Source organism: Pecten maximus, chromosome 13, assembly GCF_902652985.1.
Source record: "Pecten maximus chromosome 13, xPecMax1.1, whole genome shotgun sequence".
Lineage (NCBI taxonomy): Eukaryota > Metazoa > Mollusca > Bivalvia > Pectinida > Pectinidae > Pecten > Pecten maximus.
The window spans coordinates 29,789,568-29,813,631 of NC_047027.1; the positions used below are offsets into that span (position 1 = coordinate 29,789,568).

At 31.8% G+C, this 24,064-nt stretch overlaps 1 protein-coding gene and 1 long non-coding RNA gene across 2 annotated transcripts; both read right to left on the reverse strand.

The window, feature by feature from the left end:
- Positions 1–1,340: 1,340 nt before the first annotated feature.
- LOC117340644 lies at positions 1,341–18,473 on the reverse strand. Its single transcript, XM_033902408.1, has 11 exons — positions 18,449–18,473; positions 17,884–18,210; positions 15,623–15,925; positions 13,486–13,614; positions 13,127–13,160; positions 12,323–12,345; positions 10,912–10,947; positions 9,175–9,384; positions 8,581–8,613; positions 3,933–4,021; positions 1,341–2,630 (listed from the first exon to the last, which is right to left on the reverse strand). Exons 1-11 carry the CDS (start codon positions 18,471–18,473, stop codon positions 2,454–2,456), a joined length of 1,386 nt encoding a protein of 461 aa, XP_033758299.1. The 3' UTR covers positions 1,341–2,453.
- An 804-nt stretch (positions 18,474–19,277) lies between these two features.
- On the reverse strand, positions 19,278–22,626 carry LOC117341137. The gene is made up of 3 exons (XR_004535557.1): positions 21,744–22,626; positions 21,546–21,627; positions 19,278–19,698 (listed from the first exon to the last, which is right to left on the reverse strand). It is a non-coding gene; the product is annotated as an uncharacterized LOC117341137 (long non-coding RNA).
- Between the last annotated feature and the right edge of the window lie 1,438 nt (positions 22,627–24,064).

The window sequence follows — 24,064 nt, forward strand, 5'->3', positions numbered from 1 at the left end:
ATTATGAACTATTCATGAACTTTCATGCATAGATGATATTCATTAAAATTCATCAAAATGAATGAAATAGTAAGAACAGTTGATAATGAATTTTGAAGAACTTTAATGAATGAGAATTTTATGTGATTATGAACTATTCATGAACTTTCATGCATAGATGATATTCATTAAAATTCATCACAATGAATGAAATAGTAAGAACAGTTGATAATGAATTTTGAAGAACTTTAATGAATGAGAATTTTATGTGATTATGAACTATTCATGAACTTTCATGCATAGATGATATTCATTAAAATTCATCAAAATGAATGAAATAGTAAGAACAGTTGATAATGAATTTTGAAGAACTTTAATGAATGAGAATTTTATGTGATTATGAACTATAATGAATGAAAAAGTTCATGAACATTCATGACCTATGATGATTTCATGAATGAAAAACTTACTTACATAATTCATGAATATTCATGAACATAATTTGAAAAAAATGTTCATGAAGTTTTAAGTTCATGAATTTCAAGAAAATATTCATGAATAAATCAAGAATATTCATGAATTTTGTTCATGAATAATTCATGAATTTTGTTCATGAATAATTCATGAACTATTCATGAATGTTCATGAATTATTCATAATCGTTTCACAGGGGCAAGGCCATATAGACTTCTGAGGTATATATACATGTGTGTATATATACAGGATCTGAAAAGAGCTTTCATTTCATGAGATTTAATGACGAGTCTAAGAAGCTTTTATTTTGCCAGCCAAAACTTTGAGGCAAGTTTCATAAAACTTCTATGAGAATTGAAAACAAATCTAAATTTAATATATTTAAGTTTCAAGGCACAGTGGACAAGTGATAGAACATAGGGTTACGTGACCTCAAGGGTCACTATTATTCGAGTCTCAGCACGGACGCTGTGTTTCATTACATTTTTACCAGTGAAATATCAAAAATTATTCATTCTATAAAAGTGATATTTTTCACTAGTGAAGAACATCATATTTTTCACTAGTGAAGAATATCATATTTTTCACTAGTGAAAAATATCACTTTTGCTGATTTGACCAATCAAATTAATGATTAGAAAATACCAAAATAATTTCCCCATCAGAAAGCCCGACATATATGTCAGCACCTGGACATGGGAAACTACTTTTTTTGTTTACAAATTATCGCTGTAGTCCTAGTTAGCAGGTTTTCGTTGATAAAAAATGTAATAAACAGAATATCTAACAGTGTCTTCAGTAAAACCAAATATATTTCACTCGTGTGGCTAATATTTTGATATTTTTCACTCGTGCTGCGCACTCGTGAAAAATATCAAAATATTAGCCCCACTCGTGAAATATATTTGGTATTACTGAAGAAACTGTTAGATATCCTCTATTTATCCTTTAACAAGATACTTTACTCTGTTGTGTTCTAGTGGACTCAGTTATAAATGAGTACCGGTATGTGGTAGGGCACTGCAAGAAATGTTGTATGTAAGTTGTTGGCGCTGATAAGGCAGCTCCTGTAGTATGCTCCTGAGGGAGTTGAGTAAGACCTTGGCTGGTTTCTAAAGGTAGCTATTTTAGTGCATAATTTCCTAACTGTTCAAATTGTAAAAAAATTGCATAAATACATTCTCAGTAAGAGTCTTTTGGATTTTTTGTTTTTTGTTTGTTTTTGTTTTGAAAAGTTAACTAAAAATTGCTTAATTTATCAAATGTAGTAACGATTAGCATCTTATGATCCACAGACATGGATATAAAATATACTACACTTATAACAATGGAATATGCAAAGTGTCCATTAATTACTGGATCATTTGACCATGAGGTTAAACAATAAATTAACCATCATCCCATCATTATGTTTCACCCATATTTGTTTTAAGATATAAAGTTATCTTTACTGGAGTTGTTTCATCACTGGAACGATCCCTCCATATTCACAGAAACAGGAATGTTATATTTTGACGTCAAGTCAGGGGTGATATCAGGTCACAAATGACCACATCAATTATTTGTTCCCTCAAAATCATTCACTTTGATACAATAGTTTTCAATTTAAAAAAAAAATACACTTAACAGAGTTGAAAAAATATACTTTCGCCTTTGACTAAACTGGTACAAAATATAATGATAAATAACAATAATAATAATTATATAAAAATATATAGGTTCATTAAAAAATCAATATAAAACATCTGAATCAGGTTTTGTCTTTTTGACAAACTGTTGACATTCAATATTTCTCCATACATAGACAGATAATGTCCAGCATTTCTAGGTTTCATAAGATTATGTTTCTCTCTTTTAATCACTTATAAGGGCTTCTTTTTAAGAAGATACTATATAATAAAACACTTTCTTTCATTACTGCTGCACAATATAAATCTCAGAGATTGGAAGATTCTTCTAATGCATCATAGAATGCAAGGATTTTTTTGTACATCCGTAGCTCATTTCCCATCCTCTTTTGTCTGTTCGTTTCCAGACTCTGGTGGTAGGGATGGAGCCTGCTTGCTGAAATCCACATCAGCATAATCCGTTCTATTTTCGATACCATGGGTAACACCAGTTGTTCCTTTGTCTCCATTTTTGAATACCACATCCAGGTATATCAGTCCATCTTTATTCTAGTGGTAGATAAAAGGTGTACATAAAAACATAGTTCAAAAGTTATTGTCGGACAAGAATTAATGGAAAAATTTGCACTTATATTTTGACCTTGAGTTCAGGGTCAGTGACCTTCAGCAGTACACTGCACATCCCCTAAGAGGATGTTACTATGCTAAAAGTGTCATCATCAGATTTTCAAAAACATAGAATGTTTGGTCCCAGACAAGAAATTGATGACCTTGATGTCAATATAATTATAACTTAACAGTATGTGCTTTAAGAATTTGAGAAATATTTTAACATTATCAAGAAATACATATTCGTATGCATGTATACAGTTAATAAGTCTTTATTTAAATGATTAATATAAATATCAATTGCAACAGCTAGTATCCTTTGTTTTACTCATCTATCATTTAACTCTGTCAATTTATTGCATGTGTATTATGGTCACATCTATATAATAACATTGTGCCATACCCGATAACTATGCTCAAGTTTTAAATATATCTCAATCATTTTTTTAAACTTTTTATAGAGTAAATTTATCATGGCGACTTATTTGTCATGCATTTCATAAGCCTTTTAAAACATTCGTTTTGCCAAAACTATACTCAACATGAAATAAAACAAGAGACCTATGGGCCTTAACGGTCACCAGAGATTTGCAATATTTCAGTTAATTCAATTGACCATTTTGGCCCCAACCATCAGTCTAAGGGGTCATCAGTCAGGGCCAACATGAGCATACCATTAAGATTTCATCCCATGCTGATAATATTAACAAAATTAGAATGAATTCCAATAGAAATCAAACAAATGATAGTCAAAATGTGATTTCCTTATATAAACTAAAGTAAAGTTTACCCCCTTCCCAGGGGCAAACATAAGACCCAAGGGTCATGAAATTCACAATTTTGGTAAAGCACCTTAATACCCTTCCATCTATGAAGAGTATTTGATTTTACCATATTTGGGTCTTGAGAAGAAGACTTTTGAATTTTCAGTCAATTTAACCCTTTTTAGCCCTGCACATCAGCCCCTGTGGGGTCAGTCAGGGCCAATATGTGCATACCGTCAAAATGTCATCTCATGCTAATAATTTTAATCAAGTTAGAATTAATTCCAATATAAATCCAATAAATCATAGTCAAAGATGTGATTTCATTTAATTTGGTTCAGTGGTTTTTGGAGAAGAAGTCGAAAATGTAAATTGTTTACAGATACACGACGTACAACGAACAACGACGAATAAAAGGCGATTACAATAGGTCACTTGAGACTTTGAGATTTCTAAATTAAAGACATTAAAATTATACCGCTTGACGTCCTGTTGCAGGAGCATTTTTGTCGGCTTCCTTACAATTGGCATACACATCATTCTTTTCAGCGGCTTTTCCATGACCTCCTACAATATCAAATATATACAGTTTATAGTACATGCGGTATGAATAATGCATTTATTAGTGTTTGTCATTCTAAAATCAATGGTGATCAAGAAATCTTTCACTATATATATGTTTGTAATCTTTTTTTTCTTTTAATTTAGTTTTTATTCATTTTCAAATTTTGTTTACAATACATGACATACACAAAATACATGAGTAAGGACAAAAAACATTCACACTTTTTACCTAAACAGTTACATTTTTACTCCACCCAAGACAATTTTGTGATCGTTGTATTAAATAATTCATTAAACTTTGTTAAAAAGTCATTATGTCAGTGAATAAGTACACAAAACAAACAAACAGAAGAGAGAGAGAGGAAAATGAAAGGAACAGAAAAACTACTGAAAACATACACAGAAAGGACATAATAAACCTTGGTCAGAGATGTTGTATATTTGTATTATTGTTTTAGATTTGTAGCCACTGTTGTAACTGTGTGTCCATATGTATTTTGTTTTTAATGTTACTTTTAGATATTAAAATTTTATGCACTTTTAACTCAAAAATGATATGATTTTTTAGACTGTTTATATTAGGTCCTAATTCCAGGCATTTAGATTTGTAAATATATTGTTTTGTTATGAGTTGTTAATATTAGGTTATCTAGATTGAACTTCGTAAGTGTATTAATTTGCTTGCCAAAGATGAGTTCCTGTTTATCGAATCTTGATCTAAGACTCAGGTGTTTAGTGATAATAGTGATCCTTAATTGTTCTATCAAATTTGATATATATTCACAATCCCATAATAAATGTGAAATTGTTTCAGGGGGAGAATTACAAAATGTACACAAGTTATAATAATTGTCTATTTTTTAAATTTCAAATAAAAAAATGTTTTTGTTGTCAGAATTCTGTGGTTAATTCTAAAATAGCAATTGAAGTTTGGAGCTAGTACAGGTATTAAACGGATATGTGTGTACATGTATTTCTTTCCATTTGTCTTCATCAATATTGAAATTTTGATTCCATTTGTTTTGAGCAATGGGTTTACTTACATTTTTTATTAATTTACTTATAACAGTTTTGAATCTTTCTGCTATTACTCCAAATGCCAATTTATAAATATTGTTTAAAAGTGTTATCGGTCTCCAATTACTTATTTATATATAATAATTTGTTACGAGGTTTGTTATCTTTTGGAATGCATGTTATAATTCTCTGTTTTTGTGTCGCTGAAAGTTCTGATATAATATAACTAATATAGAGATCTTAATATATATATATAAATGGTCCGAATTGTTTCCAAAATATTTTTAAAAATTCAACGGTAAAACCATCCGAGCCAGGGCTTTTATTGTTTATCATTTTAAGAAATGTACTTGTTAATTCATCAATGGTAATGTGTCATTCGATATTTATTGATTCCTGGGCTGAGAGTTTAGGTACAGTATAATGTTCTAGGAGTAAATCTAGATTAACATTTTTTAGTTCATTATTTTTACTTATACTAGTTTTTATAGTAATTTTCAGTTTCCTTTAAAACTTGAGTTTGTTCAGAAATTATTGTCCCATCATCTTTAGTTATGCTTGGAATAATTGTACTGGTAAAGATGCGAGAATCTAAGTAAAAAAAAATAATTAGTTGGTTTTTCCGTAATCTTCATAAATCGTAAATTCATTTCGACATACATAATCATTGATGTAATCCCCTAAGAATACATTGTGGGATATGTTTAAATTCGACTCTGAACAAGAACAGTAATATAGACAATTTCTAGAAACACTTTGTTGAAAATTTTAGAACTCAGGTGTTTCATCTGTTCTGGAACAGTTTCAAGAACCTATCAAGAACTGTTCAAGACCTTAGTAAATTAACAAACATTCTTGATTGATTCTAGAACAGTTTTGAGAGTTTTATCACATTGAATTAATTCCAACATTCATTACTGGGTTAGTATTTTTGATTAATTTGACCTCTACGACCTTGAATATTGGTCATGGTAATTTCTTTTTGTAAACTTTGTTGTTACATCCCAGGAAACTATCAGTCAAAACCTTAATTCAAGGACTTTTGGTTACTGAGAGGAACTTAACCTGTTTTCGCAAATGTGACTCCTGTGACCTTGAATGCAAGTCATGGTAATTTCTTTTTGCAAACTTTTTTGGCTTTATTGCAGGAATCAGCGAATATCTCAGAGCTTGTTTTGGGGCCGAATTTCAGCCCCATTCCCCACAGCAAAATTGGATATTTTTCCAAATCCGAACAGTTAAAATTCCCAAACAAATGATCTATAAAAAAATTATGTCTTTAAAAATACAGATGGTGCCGTCCCATCTACGTTTTATTGGTTATTCTGGCCTGATAAAGGAGATAATGCTCTAGAGTTTAAATACATATAGCATAGATCCATATTTGTGTCTACTTGTTATTTTTACAATCATGTCTCATTTGGTCCATTCTTTTCTGAACTGGTTTAAGGAGTTTTCTCCCTTACCTCTGGCAATAAATTTCTGGGTGAAATACTAATCTTTTTAAGAATTTTTTAATGCTACAATATCAAGGTTATTCTGAAGAAATCTAGATTTATAGATATAATGTTTGATAGTCAAGAGTATCATATTATCTACTTTCCTATTTATGCCAAAATCAGTTAGACCAAAAAGAAATGATTTTTTTTTGTTAAATTCAAATGTGATAAACAGGTTATTTAACAGATTTTCTAAGTTTTGTAGCAAAATTTGTACTTTCTCACAATTCCATAATGTGTGTTCCAATGTTTCAATTTCAGCTTTGCAAATATTACATAAAGGACTATCAAATAATCCCACTTTAAATAAATATGAATTCGTTGTCAGAATATGGCGATTAATCCTAAAATTGAAACCATTGTAATTTAGTATTTTTAGTAACAGAAAAAGGAAGATTAAAAATTATTCTCAAATCAATATCCTCTGATTCAAAATATTCTTCCCATTTTTTGTCTACTAGTTGGAATTACATGATTTTTATATTATAAAAACTTTAGCACCTTTCTTTTTTTTTCATAAAAATTGCCAAATGTTTTGGGATGAATGGTGTTTCTATTTTTGGGTGGATCAAGCCATGTTGACTACAAAGTTCCTTTATAGCAGTTATAATACCTTGATATTGTAAGAAGTTTGCTGTTACACCATATATTTCTCTGAAATCTAGAAAACTAAGGAAATTATCATTATATTTTTTCAAGTCATTAACTACTACTATCCCTATTCTGTACCAATTTTTATAAAAAAAAACAAAAACACTACTATTATAGACTTGAATTCTTTCATTATACCATAAAGGCATGTTGGAGATGGATTTTATGTTGGAATATTTTTTTTCTAATTTGACCAGGCTTTCCCATGCTTTAAATATATATCTTTCAAAAACATATTTGTACAATTAGTAAGACTGAAAGTAATATATTCTGAACCAGTTAACAAGAAGGTTTTCGTCAATACTGGAACTCAAAATAATTTGCCATGTTCCAGATGTTTTAAGTAATCTTCGAACCCATGAGAGTTTTAATGAATCTATAAATGCTTTAATTTGGATCATGTTAAGTCCTCCTTCAGAATAATTTTTAATGATTACACCTCTTAATTTTGTCAATCTTACTGTTCCAGAGAAAGCTGTATATTTCAGTATTTAAACTTTTGATAAAGGTGTTATCTGGATTTGGAAGAGAGATACACAGGTGATTAAACTGAGAAATCAATAAAATTTTTATTATATTTATCATTCCTATAGGTACTTCTCCTATTCCATACCTTTATTAATGCTTTAAGTTTCACTAGTTTTTTTATCAAAACTTAACTTTGGAATATAATATAAATCAACAAGAAAATCAATGCCAAGAACAGTAAATTTTGTTTGCCTCCATTGCAAATTCCATTCCTTAGCCAAAACGTCTTTGCTATATTTTTTTATTTCCAATTCAAATTACTTTTTCCCAGATTCATTTTTAACCCAGATATTCTTTCAAAATATTTTTATTCTTTCATCGCTTCTTGTAGTAATAATTCTGATCTATCAAGAATTAGAGATGTGTCATCAGCATACTGAGAAAGTAGAATGGGGCGATCTGATTCAGTTACTTTCAAATCTACTCCTTTTATCTTTTTGTTGTGTCTTATCTTAATTGCTAAAATTTCAGAACAGAGGATAAAGTTATTCCCTTTTATCCCGAAAAATTGTAAAAGATTCCCACCTTGATTAATTGTAGAGTTAGAATTTTTTTTGAAATGTGTGAATCCATTTTTTGATACTATGCCCAAAAAGAAATCCAATACTTCATTTATAAATGTCCAAGAAACTGAATCAAACACTTTTTCAAAATCAATCATAAGTAGCATTCCCTGTAAATTATTTTCATCTGTAAATTGCATTATATCATAGATTAGTCTAGTATTTTCCCCAATATATCGTCCAGAAATGAAGCCGGTTTGATCTGTATTTATCTTTAAACATAATATGCTTTAATTCTTAAAAAATCTATTATATGATTGAAAGATAAATATGAAATACTTCAATATTTTTCGATTATACATACCTTTTTGTTTCCCTTTCCCTTGCTTTTTTTTCTCTGTTAATAATACAGAAAATGCATCACAGTAAATTCAGGTAACTTTTAAATTAACAAGAGGCCTATATGGGCCTTAACGGTCACCTGAGATTTGAAATATTTCAGTTAATCTAATTGACCCTTTTTGGCGCCACCCATCAGTCCAAGGGGTCAGTCAGGGCCAACATGTGCACATTATTAAGCTGTCATCCCATGCTGATAATGTTAAGAGGGTCAGAATGAATTCCGATTCCAATCCAACATATAATTCACAATTTTGGTTCATTGAATTAGGTAAAGAAGTCAAAATTGTTTACGGACACACGATGCACGGCGAACAACGCATGACGATGGACAAAAGGCGATTAGAATAGGTCACTTGAGACTTTGTCACAGGTGACCTAATAAAAAACATTTTTAAACAACACCAGATTATTATTTTACATATGAATAGTGACATTATCATGAAATCAAGGCATTGTCTATCAAGACATGAAATAATTGTCGATGAGAATGGTAAAGTTTGAAGGTTATCGTAATCAATTGTTCTATTTATACATTTAAGTAGATGATATTGTTTACCTTTCCCGTTCTTGGACTTCAACTTGACCTCTGCATACAGATCTTTTGCTGATTCAGATTTCTCATTTTTGGATTTATCCACAATAGCATAGACAGCATCCGGTGATACAGGCTTTTTCTTTGAAGGTTTGTCAACAACTGCATATTCTGATGAAGTCCCAGGCAGAGGACCCGCAGACTCATACAGAATGTTCGGTTTTAGCCCTGTATCTTGTTTTCAAGAAAACATTTTGTATCAGTAAAAAGTATATACTGCATTTAAAACAATAATTTTAGTCTCTTTTACTTATTTGATTTGAATGACTTTAATCTTAAATTAATATTTTGGTTAGCAATCGTGGTCATGATCATCTGAATAGCTACTGAGATATACACACATTTTGGTCTCGGGGGTTAAGTTTCTTTGCAATGGCTTCTGTTGCAAATTTTATATTTAATACACTTGCCATATATGGATGATTGAATATAAATGGGTTTGATAAAAAAAAATCATAATTTTCTACTGGTCATTTTAGATCCCAGAGATGTCTTGATATTCATGATTATATGAATGTCTGCTAGTTTCCTTGTTAATTTTTTTCTCTTTCAATTAACTAATGTGGCAATAACTTTTTCATGAAGTTGAGCCATAGAAACGAAACTGAGAAAAGTTTGTCAATCACTACTGGGGAAGCAACTATGATAGATTAAAATGTCTATATCCAAGATGTCTGCCTTTAATGTTAACAGGTAAGTCCTAAAATTATCTGGAAACATTGAGAAGATTTGTCAGACACATCTACTGCATGTAGAATATATTTTCAAAAACACCAACATCAAACTTCTATTATATAATACCGTATTTGACCTAATAAGGGCGCCTGCCCTAATAAGGGCGCCCCTACCTTTTTTCAAGGAAATAAATCTTTGACTGAGTGTCAAAATGGTGTTCAAAAGTAATAATTCATGTGAAATATTTTGCTACTTTATGTGTTCAATTTTTTTCAGCAAATTAAGTAACTGGAACACATGTTTTCGCCACATTTTGTGTATTCCTACAGGCTACAGATGACATGTCAGTGCAAAGAGCGCCCAAAACTAAACACACATACAAATAATAACTTACCATCTTTATTTGAAGATAAAGTAAAGACTTCATTCTTGTTGATAAATAACTTTTGTTCAGAACAGAAAGCTAGTAAAAGACATTGTAAATCAATTATTAGGTCAAAGAAAACGATGTCTAATATGATCTGGGAAATCACCTGTTTCTATAAATAGAACACAAAAGAGTTCCATTTGAACATAAATGGTGGAACACACGTTCTCTGGTCTAAAGATCAGCTGGCATGGTTTACAAGTTTACAGGAGTATTCAAGTGATGTTTAAGCTTAATATATGATAATGAATAGATATCTTCATCTGGAATATTTTTATGACTGAATATTTTACCGTTTCCACAACCTTGGGTATTCTGCTATAAGGTATAGTCTGTTTCATAAAACTTCAGAATAACTAATCTTAATAAGGGCGCCCCCAACTGTCAATTACCCGCGCCCTGCGCCCTTATTAGGTCAAATACGGTATCTGGTTGTAAGCCATCTTGTATCTCGGACTATACAAAACTCGAAAAAAGACATTATCAATAGGCCTTAAAATTCCTTCACACAAACAGATGGACATACTGACACTAATCGATCCCTATACTTGCTTACAATCAAAATACATTCCATTTGGTCAGTGTGTTTACTTAATTACCAGCTGATTCATACAGAATGTTTGGTTTCAATCCACCTGTAATTAAAAGTTAATTACCACTTATAAAAATGTTTAGAGGTTTAATTCTATTGTCGAAATTCTATGAGATACTAGTGTAGCTGGTTCCTCCACATAGCATGGTAACTAATTAGTGGTGCTTTTCAGTAAGAGTTATTACCCTTTGGTATTTCTATAGTGGACTTATCTTATCAAAGTCCCGGCAATATGATGATCAGATTCACTTATTTCTTATTTAATACATCAAGTCCATTGTCAAATCCTCATATACCTTTCTTCCTCTTATTCAACAATTCTTTCTCCACACTGACTTTCTTTTTCCTTTTCCTTAATTTCTTCTATCTCCCGTCCTTTCTTTCATAAATACAGTACAAACCAATTTTTTAAAGCCACACTGTAGATTATTTATATATCATCTTCAATATACTGTTGAATTTTAACTAAATATGAAGAATGGAGGGTTGTATGTATGATGTATGGAAAAATTGATTGTAAACGTATTATGTACTGTTAAAAAATCTTCAAACATTAAAAAAAAAAGTTACCACTTCATTAATTTTTACCATCATCGGTCATTGTGAGGAAACACATTTGATTAGTAACATCTTACAATCAATTTTTGTTAAAATTTGAAACAAAGTGAAAACCTTACTGTAGACACAATTTGAACATTATAGACATCAGAATATGATAATAACAAAAGGTTCAATTTGCCTGTATTGATCAACTGCTGCTACTGCAAATTTATAGTTGATCTATGTCATTAATGTTGATCCTAAGCTGACACCTCTTCATTACAATATAAAAGTTTGCTAGCTAGAGTATTCATTTTGACTTTTGAAGCCCATCATCCCAGCATGCTACAGGCCAAACATCTGTACTTTGTCCCTTATACTTATTAATGAGATGTTATTTGAAGGGGAAAGTTGTATGGGTCACTTATCATTACGGATCATTACATGTGTTAGCAATCACAAACCAGGGCGTCTTACTGGTTTGCCATGAGGCCTTTTTGCCTCATTTTGGGAAGAAAATTCATGAACTGGGAAAGCTTTTTTCATGAGTTAAAACTGGAATTTGGCTTTATAATGAAATAATTTCATTTGGGAATGTGGCCAACTTAACGGACCCAAAAAGCCCTCAGAAAAAGCCCTGCAAACTTTTAATCAACTTGACAGTGTATACTGTAGTTAACTTAGTATCTATATATCAATACAGCTCACCAAATCAAGACTTTATGTACAATTTTGTGCATAATATCAATATGCCAGTTTTTCTCTATCTTTTAAGAAATACAGTTACTAAATATAATGTATACAAATTCAGGATGATAGTGTCTTGTGAAAAAGCCTTCAATCTTTCTAAGAAAAAGATGTAAAAAATAATACAGTACCTTCACTATCATCATCAGCAGACCTGAAAAAAATTAGACCATGTATGTTAATTATCTATCTTATCAAATACAAATCAGATAAAAATTTGCTATTCTTAAATAGTGTTGATAACCAAACCTCCCCTTTTATATACTTATAATTTATTTTTCTTTGTTTTCATGGTAAATACTCAAATGTGACTGGTCGAAAAATTCTTTTCATTCTTCTATGAAAGAAATTAATTCTGAGAATGGCGCGAAAAATGTGACGTCACAATACGACAATTGACGTTGGGTATTGATTTGAGAAAAAGAATCCCATTTAAAACCAGTAAAATTGTACATAAAACATGTTTTAAATTAGAAAATCATTTTCAAAAATTAATTATAAGCGTTGATGTCAATTATTTTTTAGTTTCATTGGGGTATGAAACAAATTTTGTTTCCAAACTTAACTTCTGTAAGAATCCGCCATGCGGATTCATACAGTTTGCAAACAAAATCTGTTTCATCAATGACATCAATGCTTAAGTACTTGTTAAAAGCTGTTCTTGCATAGCTCATACCAGCTACAGTAGCTTAACAAAATTTCTTATTATATTGCCTTACAATGCATATCATCTAAAGAGGGCAATCCACTTCCCTAATTAACTTAATCGTTATAGATTCCAATAAAAACATTTACAAATCCAAAGATCTTCACTTTGGCACATAAACTGGTAAAACAATTTAAATGTTTTCAATAAATATCATATCCTTGTTTAAGTATAGACTTTTGATACCATAAGAAACAGGAAGACAATGAACAACAAAATCTTAACCTACCTGTTATCAATCCCCACCATGTCTCCGTCATCACCTAAAAAGTGCAAAAATGTAAATGATTTTAACAATCCCTTTGGAAATATTGTTAAAACAGGAACAATGCCATGAACATAATGGATAATTAATGTGTCATTATTCATGTTTTTGAAAACATCGTAACAAGACTCACTACAGGGATTAAATATATCTACAAATGACAAAATGATTAATTAAAATCTGAGGGGAGAGATTTGTGGGGCTACGGTGATACAAGATACATTAAATAGTGTATTCTCATCATAATCTGACAGGCCTTAAAAGACAGAGGGAGAACTGAGCAAATATTTCATAGATGTTACAACACAGTACACAAGTATCACCTCGGCTCTTTTTTCCAGAGTTCCGTCTCTTGATGACAATGACAGCGGCTATCACAATCAGTACAACAACAACTCCACAAACTGTCCCGATGATCGGTCCTGTAAGAGAACTTCCAGCAGCAGGTCTGGCTGAAATGAGATAAAAAAAATAAATAATAACTTCTATCTACAATATATTATTGGTGCATTTCAATATATAACACATTATTCAATATTCAATGACATGTTCCTTTTATCAAATTATCAAATGTTCAAAATTTACCACCATCGTATATGAGGTTGGTGATATTTTGCATTGTTCCAATATTTTAATATCTGTCTATCTTAATATGTAATTTGGGTTTTCCATACTTTCCAAACTTTTGCAAACTTTTGCACCTTTGCAGCAATGAAAATTCTGATAACCAAACACATTTACATGACATTTTGTAAATGCATTATCAAAATATATTATACATTTTCACAAAAACAAGTGTTGAGAATAATTGTATTAAAGGCACACCAGTCTTGTATTGTTACATTAGTGATGGTGGACAATTATCAATACAATAATTATATTTGCTGTCTGGAAGTGAGGAAATCTCTGTCCTTTAAATCAGGCAAACTTATGACCTGATATATCTATGATATCAAAATTAAAAGACATTGGACTGTCACCAATGTAACATATTGAATATATAGGTCAATGTTGTTTTCTAAACAAACATGACAGCCCTTTTTTTTTTTCAGTTTTGAAATCTTTTTTATCCATCCTTTTACTTATAGTATACATACCGGTACATATATTACATGGTATAATAATACAGACATATCATTACAGCAGTAAGATGTACAATACGTATTAAGTGATGAATAGAGAAAAAAAGGATTGTTCGTTTTTTTGGAATACAGAGACAAACAAACAAACGACCTTCCACTCACGCTTTCTCTCATTTTAATATATTGTGTATAAAGGTACAAAAAAAAGAAAAACTTTTGACTTACTTTTAAGTACATGTTATGATATGTGTGAAGAAGATCTGAAAAATTATTCACTTATATGGACCATTTTTTCACAAAACTATCATACTCCATGTTGTTTTTGTAAATTACCTCCTCTGTTTTTAGATACAAATCTAGTTCTTTTATGAATCCATTACATGTAATACAGGGGAGACAATTTTTAATTTTTTGTTTGTAAATATGAAATTTTGCTATTAATATATACTAACGTATTGAGATATTTGACTTCTTGATCTTTATGTAACTTTCCCAAGATTACATCAGTAACATGTAATTGTAAATTAGTTAAAGTATTATCATATAGCCATACTTTGAAATCTTCCCAGAAGATTGCTACTAGTCTACATTCCCAAAAAATGTGGACTATAGTTTCCGTATGACGGTTACAAAAAGTACATAATGGAGAGTCCTTTAGGTTTATCATATGTAGATATTTGTTTGTACTTATAATCCTGTGTATTATTCTATATTGAAACCATCTTAATTTACAGTCTATAGTGGATGCCCTTAATCAAAACATGCTATAATGTTAATTTGGATATTGTCTCAATCTTGACCTCTTACTTAAAATATACATAAAAAGAAGTTGTTTAATTTTCTAATACATATGTGTCCCATTTAGCTGATAGGAAGTGTGACAAGAAGATTATTCAAAATTAAAAATGACTTAAGCTCAGCATACAGGTTACTGCATAGTCAAATATCAAATCCTAAAATTTGGCCTCTTGCAAATTTTGAAATATTTGACCCTTGCAACATACAAACTGAGTCACCAAACATCTTGATCACTTAAGTATAACAAAGGCAAGATTTGATATTGAATGACAAATTCCTAACATAGTGTTAAGGAACAAAGGAATTTTAATTGGTTCTCTGCATTATAATAACTTAACAAAGTCATGACATACAACATCATTATTAAATGCCTAGCCGAGATAAACAATATAGAGTTGGACATTGAACCTCCACAACAGAAGGTGTTAATTAAGTGAACAACAGCCCAACACTTCAGATATACTGATCGATCTTCCATTGCTTGTCTAAATATCATCACAAATATGCGACTATTACAGATAATTCAGAAAGAGTTAATATTGTCTGCTGTTAAATAGTATGGCAAAAACAAATTAATCACCTTGTGTTGTACAGTTAACTTCCTCGAGTAAAGATGAGTTCCCAAATTCATTAACAGCATATACAGTGAAGAAATGCTTTGTGTCAGCTGTCAGACCTGTAACTGTCGTAGTAACACTTTGGCCACGTCCTGGGTCAGACTGGTTAATATTTCTATCAATCATGATGCTGCTCTGCGTATCTGTCCGTATACCAACTATAAATGTTTGACTAGACCCGCCATTGAATCCGGATCTCCAACTCAGCGTGGCTCGATCTTCAAAAGGGCACATAGCTAAACCCCCATACGGAGAGTCTGGTTTTCCTGCAGAGAAAAAATTTTAATGTCAGAAACATAAGGTCTAATGGGCCTGTATCACTCACCTGCTTCTAGAGATACTTTGAAGTTGATCTAGGTCAATTTTGTAGATGCTCAGCTGAATACCACTTTATTCAAATAATGGAATATGTTATGTTTATTTATGTAAACAATTTTTTTTTTTATCTTTTGCTAGATTTTAGCATATTTCACACTGTGACCTTGAATGTAGGTAGTATGCTGCAGATCCAATATCAACTCCACTTCTAGAGTTACTAATGTAGATCATTTTTGTAGATACTAAGCTGATTAGCACTTTATCCAAATAATAGAATATGATAGGTCTATTTATGTAAACAAATTCTGAAGTACATCATTGCAGCATACAAGTGTACTATTGGACAAATATCAGGGCCACAGGCCTCTTGGTTATTGAGAAATCATTCAAAGATATTTAACCCCTTAGCTGTGACCTTGAATGTAGGTCAAGGTCATTCATTTGAAGAAAGTTAGCAGTGCTTCACCCAAGCATGCCATAGGACCAATATCAGGTATCTGTGTCTGACAGTTATTAAGAAGTTCATTGTAATTGTTTAAAGGAAACAGTTGATGCCAGATGGCTAGACAGCGGATGCTGCCCAACAGTGTAAGCTCACTTGACCTTCTGACAGGCAAGCTAATAATGACATGGTAAATACTTCTGCTATTGAAAGATTAGAAATACAAATGAAGCAATCACAAAGAAAGTAAAATATACAATACACAGGTATTATGATGAGACTCTTATTTTTATCAACCCTTGCTGGGATAATGGAAATGATAATACAGGTATACAAATGATATGTTAGCTTTGATATGTCTCATTTAAACCTTCCCAACTAGGGCCAAGGTCATATTCAGAGATCCACAGTGTCCTTGATCTATGAGACGAAAGGACTTTGACATAGTGACCTTAATATTTGGTCAGTTGACCTCTTGTGTAATTCCAACCAACTTTGCTTCATAATGTCACCTCAAAAAATTCATCAGTGAAAGGAAACAAACTCTGACATTGTTCCTTTGTCCAAGGATATGACTTGACCTTTGACTAACTGATATTCCTTGTTTCATTCCGACCAAGATTGCTTCATAACGACATAGAATGTTCTGCGGTAAAAAGATGCAACATTTGACCTTGACATTTGAATCAGTAACCTTGACCTATGGTTAGTTGACTCCTTATATAAGCCTGACAAACTTTGCTTTATCATGTTACAACAAAATATTTATCAATAAAAGATACAGTACTTGACCTTGACATCTGACCTAGGTTCTTTGACCTTCGATTAGTTGACGCCATGTATAATTCCAACCAATATCTTCATAGTTTCATAACAATTGGTTGATCAGTAAGAATATAGAAAATTTGATATTGCCAACTTAGACCCAGTCACCTCAACCCCTGACTCGGTAACCTTTCCCTTTGTTCATCTCGCTTCTTGCAAACTTTGCTTTAAAATGTCAAATAACAATGTTCATCAGTGAAAAGATTGAGAATTTGGCCATGACCTTTGACCCAGTGACCTGACCTCTGACCTTGTGGCATTGACATTTGGTCAGTCGACTCTTTGTTTAATTTGGACCAACTTATTTTTCTTGATATTGACATAACATAATAAATTTGACCTGGACATTTGGTGATAATTGAAGAGTTCTAAATTTTGTGTAACGTATATATATATAAACAGCCTTGTGAACAGTGGGTAATATAATATATATTTCTCTTCTACATAATACAATAGGAAGAGCAAACAAACACAACAACTGCATTTAACAGCGACATAGGCAATGACTGATGACAATTTGATAACTACGAATATAGCAAACTTAAATCAACTCACAAATTATTAATATTACACAATATCAGTACATTCTATACCCAACTATAATTTACAATTATTTCAATTGAAGATCAAGTTATTCACCTTTCGCTGCAGCAGTAAAACTGAGTGTATCACTGCCCTGACTGTTCTTCGCCGTTACATTGTAGACACCAAACCAGGACGCTTGTATATTCTTTCGTGTCCCGACTGATACGGCAGACAGATTAGTCGCTATAAACTTATTTTGAATATCAAAATTGTCGCTGCCATTGACAAGCTTTGTAACACCCGTGCCTGGTGATGTTTCGAAAGACCAAGAAAAAGTTGGTTCCGGATTCGAGAGGAATATGGCATTCATGACTAAAGTCTCAGTCGTTGCTAATCCAAAATCGTTATTAAGTTTAACTCTTGGGTCCTGGCGTGGTATACCTATTAAACACATGATAAAAGAAAAATTAGATCAAACACACAAACATTATAACTAATTAATACATGTCTTTCTCAACAAAATTAAATCAATTTCTGCCATATTAAAACACAGAGGAGGTGACTGGTTACCTAAGTACTTGAATCCACTCATACCACCATCATCATATTAAGACAACATGCCCATTGGCCTCAGCAGTCATCTGACTTTGAGACCCTCATACTATTTTAACATACATACTTGGCAACACTGTAATGGCCCCCATACCGAAAAAAGGTACAAAAAAGTTATACTTTTTTAGGTACAAAAAAGTTATAACTTTTGATGCTAGATTGGAACCATGTTTAAACAGCGGTTCCAATCTAGTACTAAAAAGTTATAACTTTTGATAACTTTTCTGTACCTAAAAAAAGTTATAACTTTTATTAGGTACTGAAAAGTTACAAAAAAGGTACAAAAAAGGTATAAAAAGTTACATTTCACACAAAAATAGGTATAATTTAGGTACTAAAAAGTTAAAAAAAAGTTATAACTTTTTCTAGGTACTAAAAAGGTACAGAAAAGGTATGAAAAAGGTACAAAAAAGTTATAACTTTTTCTAGGTACTAAAAAGTTAAAAAAAAGTTATAACTTTTTCTAGGTACTAAAAAGTTACAAAAAAGGTACTAAAAAGGTACAGAAAAGGTATAAAAAAGGTACAAAAAAGTTATAACTTTTTCTAGGTACTAAAAAGTTAAAAAAAAGTTATAACTTTTTCTAGGTACTATAAAGGTATGAAAAAGGTACAAAAAAGTTATAACTTTTTCTAGGTACTAAAAAGTTACAAAAAAGGTACTAAAAAGGTATGAAAAAGGTACTGAAAAGGTACAAAAAAGGTATAGAAAAGTTACAGAAAAAGTATGGAAAAGGTACAGAAAAATATAAAAAGATTTTGCTTCAGAATGTTTTTTTATCCAGAAATATACTTATTAAATACATGTCTTCTAGACCAATGAATTACTATTCATAAAACATCACAGAAATCTCCTTTCACTTTGCACATTTTCTTGAAAGACTAACAAAAGCACTATTTTTTTCCTTATGGAAAACTTTATTTCGAATAACAGATTCCTTCCATGGATGAACGCAGCAGTCATGTACTATTACACTGTCATACTCCTGCTCCTGTACAAGGCATTATCCACTTTGTTTCTCTAGTATATATTATAACTACCGTTAATGTAAACATAAAACCAACATGTCATCAAGAATTAAGTATTTTTACCGCATAACACAGCACTCTAACTGGACTGTTATTAATACACATTGTATTGTATACTATATATAAAATGTGTTAGCTGTTTGAGGCATTGTTACACAGGAAAGAAAAAAGTCTGAAATAATGTAAATGTTCCTCTTCTGGGATCCTTTCCTTGAGATTTGACTGACAATACTGCAAGAACACTGATTTTTCCAGGAGCTGATCAGGATTCTTCTTCCGGATTGACACTCTATAGTCCATCAAAAAGAAAACAAAACAAAACAGTTAGTGATCTATTTACATATTGTAACTCTGGTTTGGGTGTAATAACTTAATAATAGGACAGGCTGAGAGTTAATTGGGTTATTATAATTTATTAACTAGAACACTGAAAATTTAAAGGACCCCATCAATTTGATCATGAGGTAATAAATATATCTCCCATAATCATCAAGAACCCATCTGCCTAAATCACTGAGTAATATTGGTTGGAATGATAGTGAAACAAAATCTGACCTTGGCCTTTGACCAAGTGACCTTGACCTTTGGTCAGTTTACTCCAGTTGTCTCAAAATGCAATATGCATAACTAGGCACCAAGGGGAACCTACATATGAAATTTGAGAAAGATCCCTTCAGTACTTTCTCAGAAATAGCGATAACAAACTTCAATTGTCAAAATCCAAGATGGCTGCCTGTCGACCATGTAGTTTTCCGATTGGTCTCAAAATGCATAACTAGGCACCAAGGGGAACCTACCTATGAAATTTGAGAAAGATCCCTTCAGTACTTTCTGAGGATTAGCGATAACAAGAATTGTTTACGGACGGACCACGGACGCAAGGCGATTGGAATAGCCCACCATCTGATGATGGTGGGCTAAAAAATACCTTAACCTTTCAATCTAATGACCTTGAGCTTTGACCCTGGGTTTTGACATAATTTTGTGAACTGTACCTGGCCCATTTCGTGTAAATTGGTCAATAAATTCTAGAATTATTAGACAGCACCAAAATTTGAGGGCTGGGAGACATGTACAGTTGTAATTACTATAGGCTAACAAACACAACTTATCATGTCAAATAAAAAAAAAGACACCCCCAGAGATATCGTGTAATTGTATGATTATTATATAAATATCAATTATATATATATCATATATACAAGACTGTTCTTTGGCCTAAGAAGGAAGAGAAAAGTGATTCCTAAATAAGGAATCACTTTTCTCTTCTTCTAGATCTTAATAATTTGAAAACAGAAGCCTAAAATGTGTCTTTTGAATAAGATCCATAAATAACTTTCTGAGAAACTTCAAAATTATAAAATTCAAAATGACAGCCTGTCAGCCATCTTGCATTGCATACAAGCTAATATATTGGGGGCGGGGATGATCAACTTAAAAGGGAAACTGATGGTGAAAGCAATCAATGTGTGTTAATTCAGCAATAAAACATTTTAAATGAATTCACATAAAATAAAAGAAGAAAGATTCTTCTCAAATTTTCCAATGGTCTATGTAAATAAAATGTGCTAAAAATTGTATATAGATTTTACTTCGTAGATCTATTTCAAATACTTTCACAAATTTTTAATTAGGACTTTATTTTAATGGATTTCCTTGAAATTTAAAGCACACAACAAGTAACAATCCCTCTCATTTATATATATATTTAATTTACCGTAGCCGATTCCGTAAATATTAATTGCATGTTAATTACATTTTAAAAAATAGTGTTGTGCGTATAATTAGGAATAAAGAACAAAATGTTCATACTTACCATAAATTATGGTGCATATATTCGTCTATTTCAGTAAAAAATAGTAACAAATGTACGGGAAAACATGAAAAAAAAATCGGGTAAAATATTATAGCTGACGAAATTATTAATATTGCCTACCCCAATATAGTGTATCGAATTTCAAGAAAATCCATTGAAAAACGAAGTAACGTTATGGGACGTTCATACCAAACGCCATAAACGAAAAACGTGTATGGCCATATATATGTGTAAATCCATTTTAAATATATCATAATATTGACCCTGAAGTGAAGGTGAAGGATTGAAAAATAATCACTTGGCAAGCAAATTAAACTTACGATTGAAAGATGCAACATTTATAAATCGGCTGTGCGTAGGGGCCGGGTGGTCCGAGGATCATGAATGCTGGTGAATTTAGTCCTGAAACATGAAGTATTTCATATGAACATATTAACTCAATGTTGTTTAATGTACTGTATGACGATCGCGAGAGCGACAAAATCTGCGATTCGAAGACAAATTAGAACATAACTTACCCTGATTTCATGTTGTCCGATAATTCAGTGTTTGCCGGTGAAAGGGGTATCATAAGTCGCCAAAAGCTAGACGAAATTTGATATTCTGATCCCAGTTTGTCGATGGTATTCCGTGAGTGGGGAAATTAAATGTCGCAATATATATATATATATAACGTGATTTTGTTCAAGGTCTAAGCTTTCGTCACGTTTCCGTAAACAAACAAAATGGCCGCCACTTGTAATACAAATCTCCCGCTAAACTGAAGGGAGCGCCGCCTGGCGGTGGGTATACATGTGTACAGTAGGGCCTAGTGAACGAAGAAGAGAAATGTCGAATAAAGTTATTAGGCCGCCTACGATATCATAAGAAATCTTATCGATGTTATTAAATATATATATATCTTAGTTATTGTTATATATTTTTATTTAATTATGATTACTGCAACATCGTACTCTTTCACAGTGCACATGATCGCACACATGCATAAGTGTCTGTACAGAGAAACTAACGTGTCATATGATCTGTTATATTCTTGATACCGATAATATTGTGCACAGGTGAGATACCCAGGTAAACTGGCCAATGCAACAAATCATAAGACAGTCAGGCATGACAACGATGTAACTAATTAATTAACGCCCCAGGACACCGCTATGTCAGCAGGTGAACTGGACACTCCTCAGGTACACAGGTATTTCCACAATTCAATGAGTTCGGTACAGTAGACTGTCGCTAATTATATTCTAATTAATGCCCCGAGGAAGAGGTCTTCGGTGATCAGCTTGTGCCTGACGGGGTCGGTTAACTTTTGGTGCGTGGTCCCACTTTTCGTGAGGTAGCCTACACACATGATGTGCACGTTTCAGTAACAGCACTAGGCTACTGTAATGCTACGAGATAAATTCTCCTGCAGATGTCCTTTGTGAATAATCTGACGATCTGGCTTATATATTTATATGACCAATTGATTGTTTTGTTTAATGTGTACTCTGACAAAACATCGTGTGCGCTGTTTTCAGATTAAAATGTTTATTGCAATTTACGTCATATCGAGATCATAAAAACGCTTTACTTATATGGAGTTAAATCAAAGCGTCTGAGAGTTTGGACGATCAAAATGACACAAGTGTTACACACGTGTGTTTGTTTACCGCTGGAGTTTGTGTCCAATGCGGCATAATTGTGCATGCTACTACAAGATTTAATGTTAAAATCGCAAACATCCAGAAAATATGCGATGCATTGACAAAGACCATGCTATGTTAATCCCATTGGTGTGAATGAAGCTTGGGTTTTCCGGAAAATGTTTTTGTGGGTGAGCGACCCAGCGTCCCACGTGATCCCCTAAATTTTACGGACGTAAATTATATCATCATGTTCTATGTACGTACGTTTATGAACGTCTGTGTTGGGATTAACAACTGAGTTTGTTCATGTCCTGACTTATCAATGCTAAGTTGTAATTATTCACGTCCTCTGAGCAATGATTGGTTCTCTGAGATAAAAGATAAACTTTAAAAAGAAAAACTGCCCCCCTCCCCCCCCCCCCCCCCGCATTTCAAGGATGTGAATCTTGTACTAAAAATGCAATAAATTAAAAGTGAATACCTTTTTTAATTTTAAATCTATATGTATGTTATTTATCAAAATATTTTTGATGCCTCTCTGGAATGTAAAATTAATCTATACATGGACAATTCAACACACATTTCGGATTCCAATCACCTGTTACCTAGCTTACCTGTCGTTGAGGTCTTCTAAAGGCGATTCGCCTCTCTGACCCATCACAAATTCCCTACAGTTCACTGATAATTGTATTTTAATCAATTGTATCTACATTATTATTAAGATTTCCATTTAAATGGGGATTGAGCACATATTGATTGAATTACCTGTAATAGAATTTCACTGTCACTGTCTTGTATAATTATTTGTGATTACATTAACAGTAATTATTATGTGTCATAAGCAAACATAAGATTTATTTAGTAATCTTATGGTTGTCCAGAAAAGATACAGACAAGTTTTGCTAAAAATAATCAGTCTTTTAAGATGTTGTAAATATTTTCTAAGTCCAGAAAAGGTACAAAAAAGTTATACATGCAATTTTCTAAGTCCAGCAAAGTTTTGCTAAAATTAATCAATCTTTTCAGATGTTGTAAATATTTTCTAAGTCCAGAAAAGGTACAAAAAAGGTATCCCTCAAATTTTCTAAGTCCAGAAAAGGTACAAAAAAGTTATACATGCAATTTTCTAAGTCCAGCAAAGTTTTGCTAAAATTAATCAATCTTTTCAGATGTTGTAAATATTTTCTAAGTCCAGAAAAGGTACAAAAAAG

What these genes read in the sequence shown, in the direction of transcription:
- LOC117340644 (XM_033902408.1), bottom strand. Translation starts at nt 18,473, where the DNA reads ATGGGGGCCATTACAGTGTTGCCAA. An exon ending in GGCCATTACAGTGTTGCCAA is followed by an intron (nt 18,211 to 18,448) that starts GTATGTATGTTA and finishes TGTGTTTAATAG; the next exon opens with GTATACCACGCCAGGACCCA. An exon ending in GAAGTCCAAGAACGGGAAAG is followed by an intron (nt 8,614 to 9,174) that starts GTAAACAATATC and finishes TATTATTAACAG; the next exon opens with AGAAAAAAAAGCAAGGGAAA.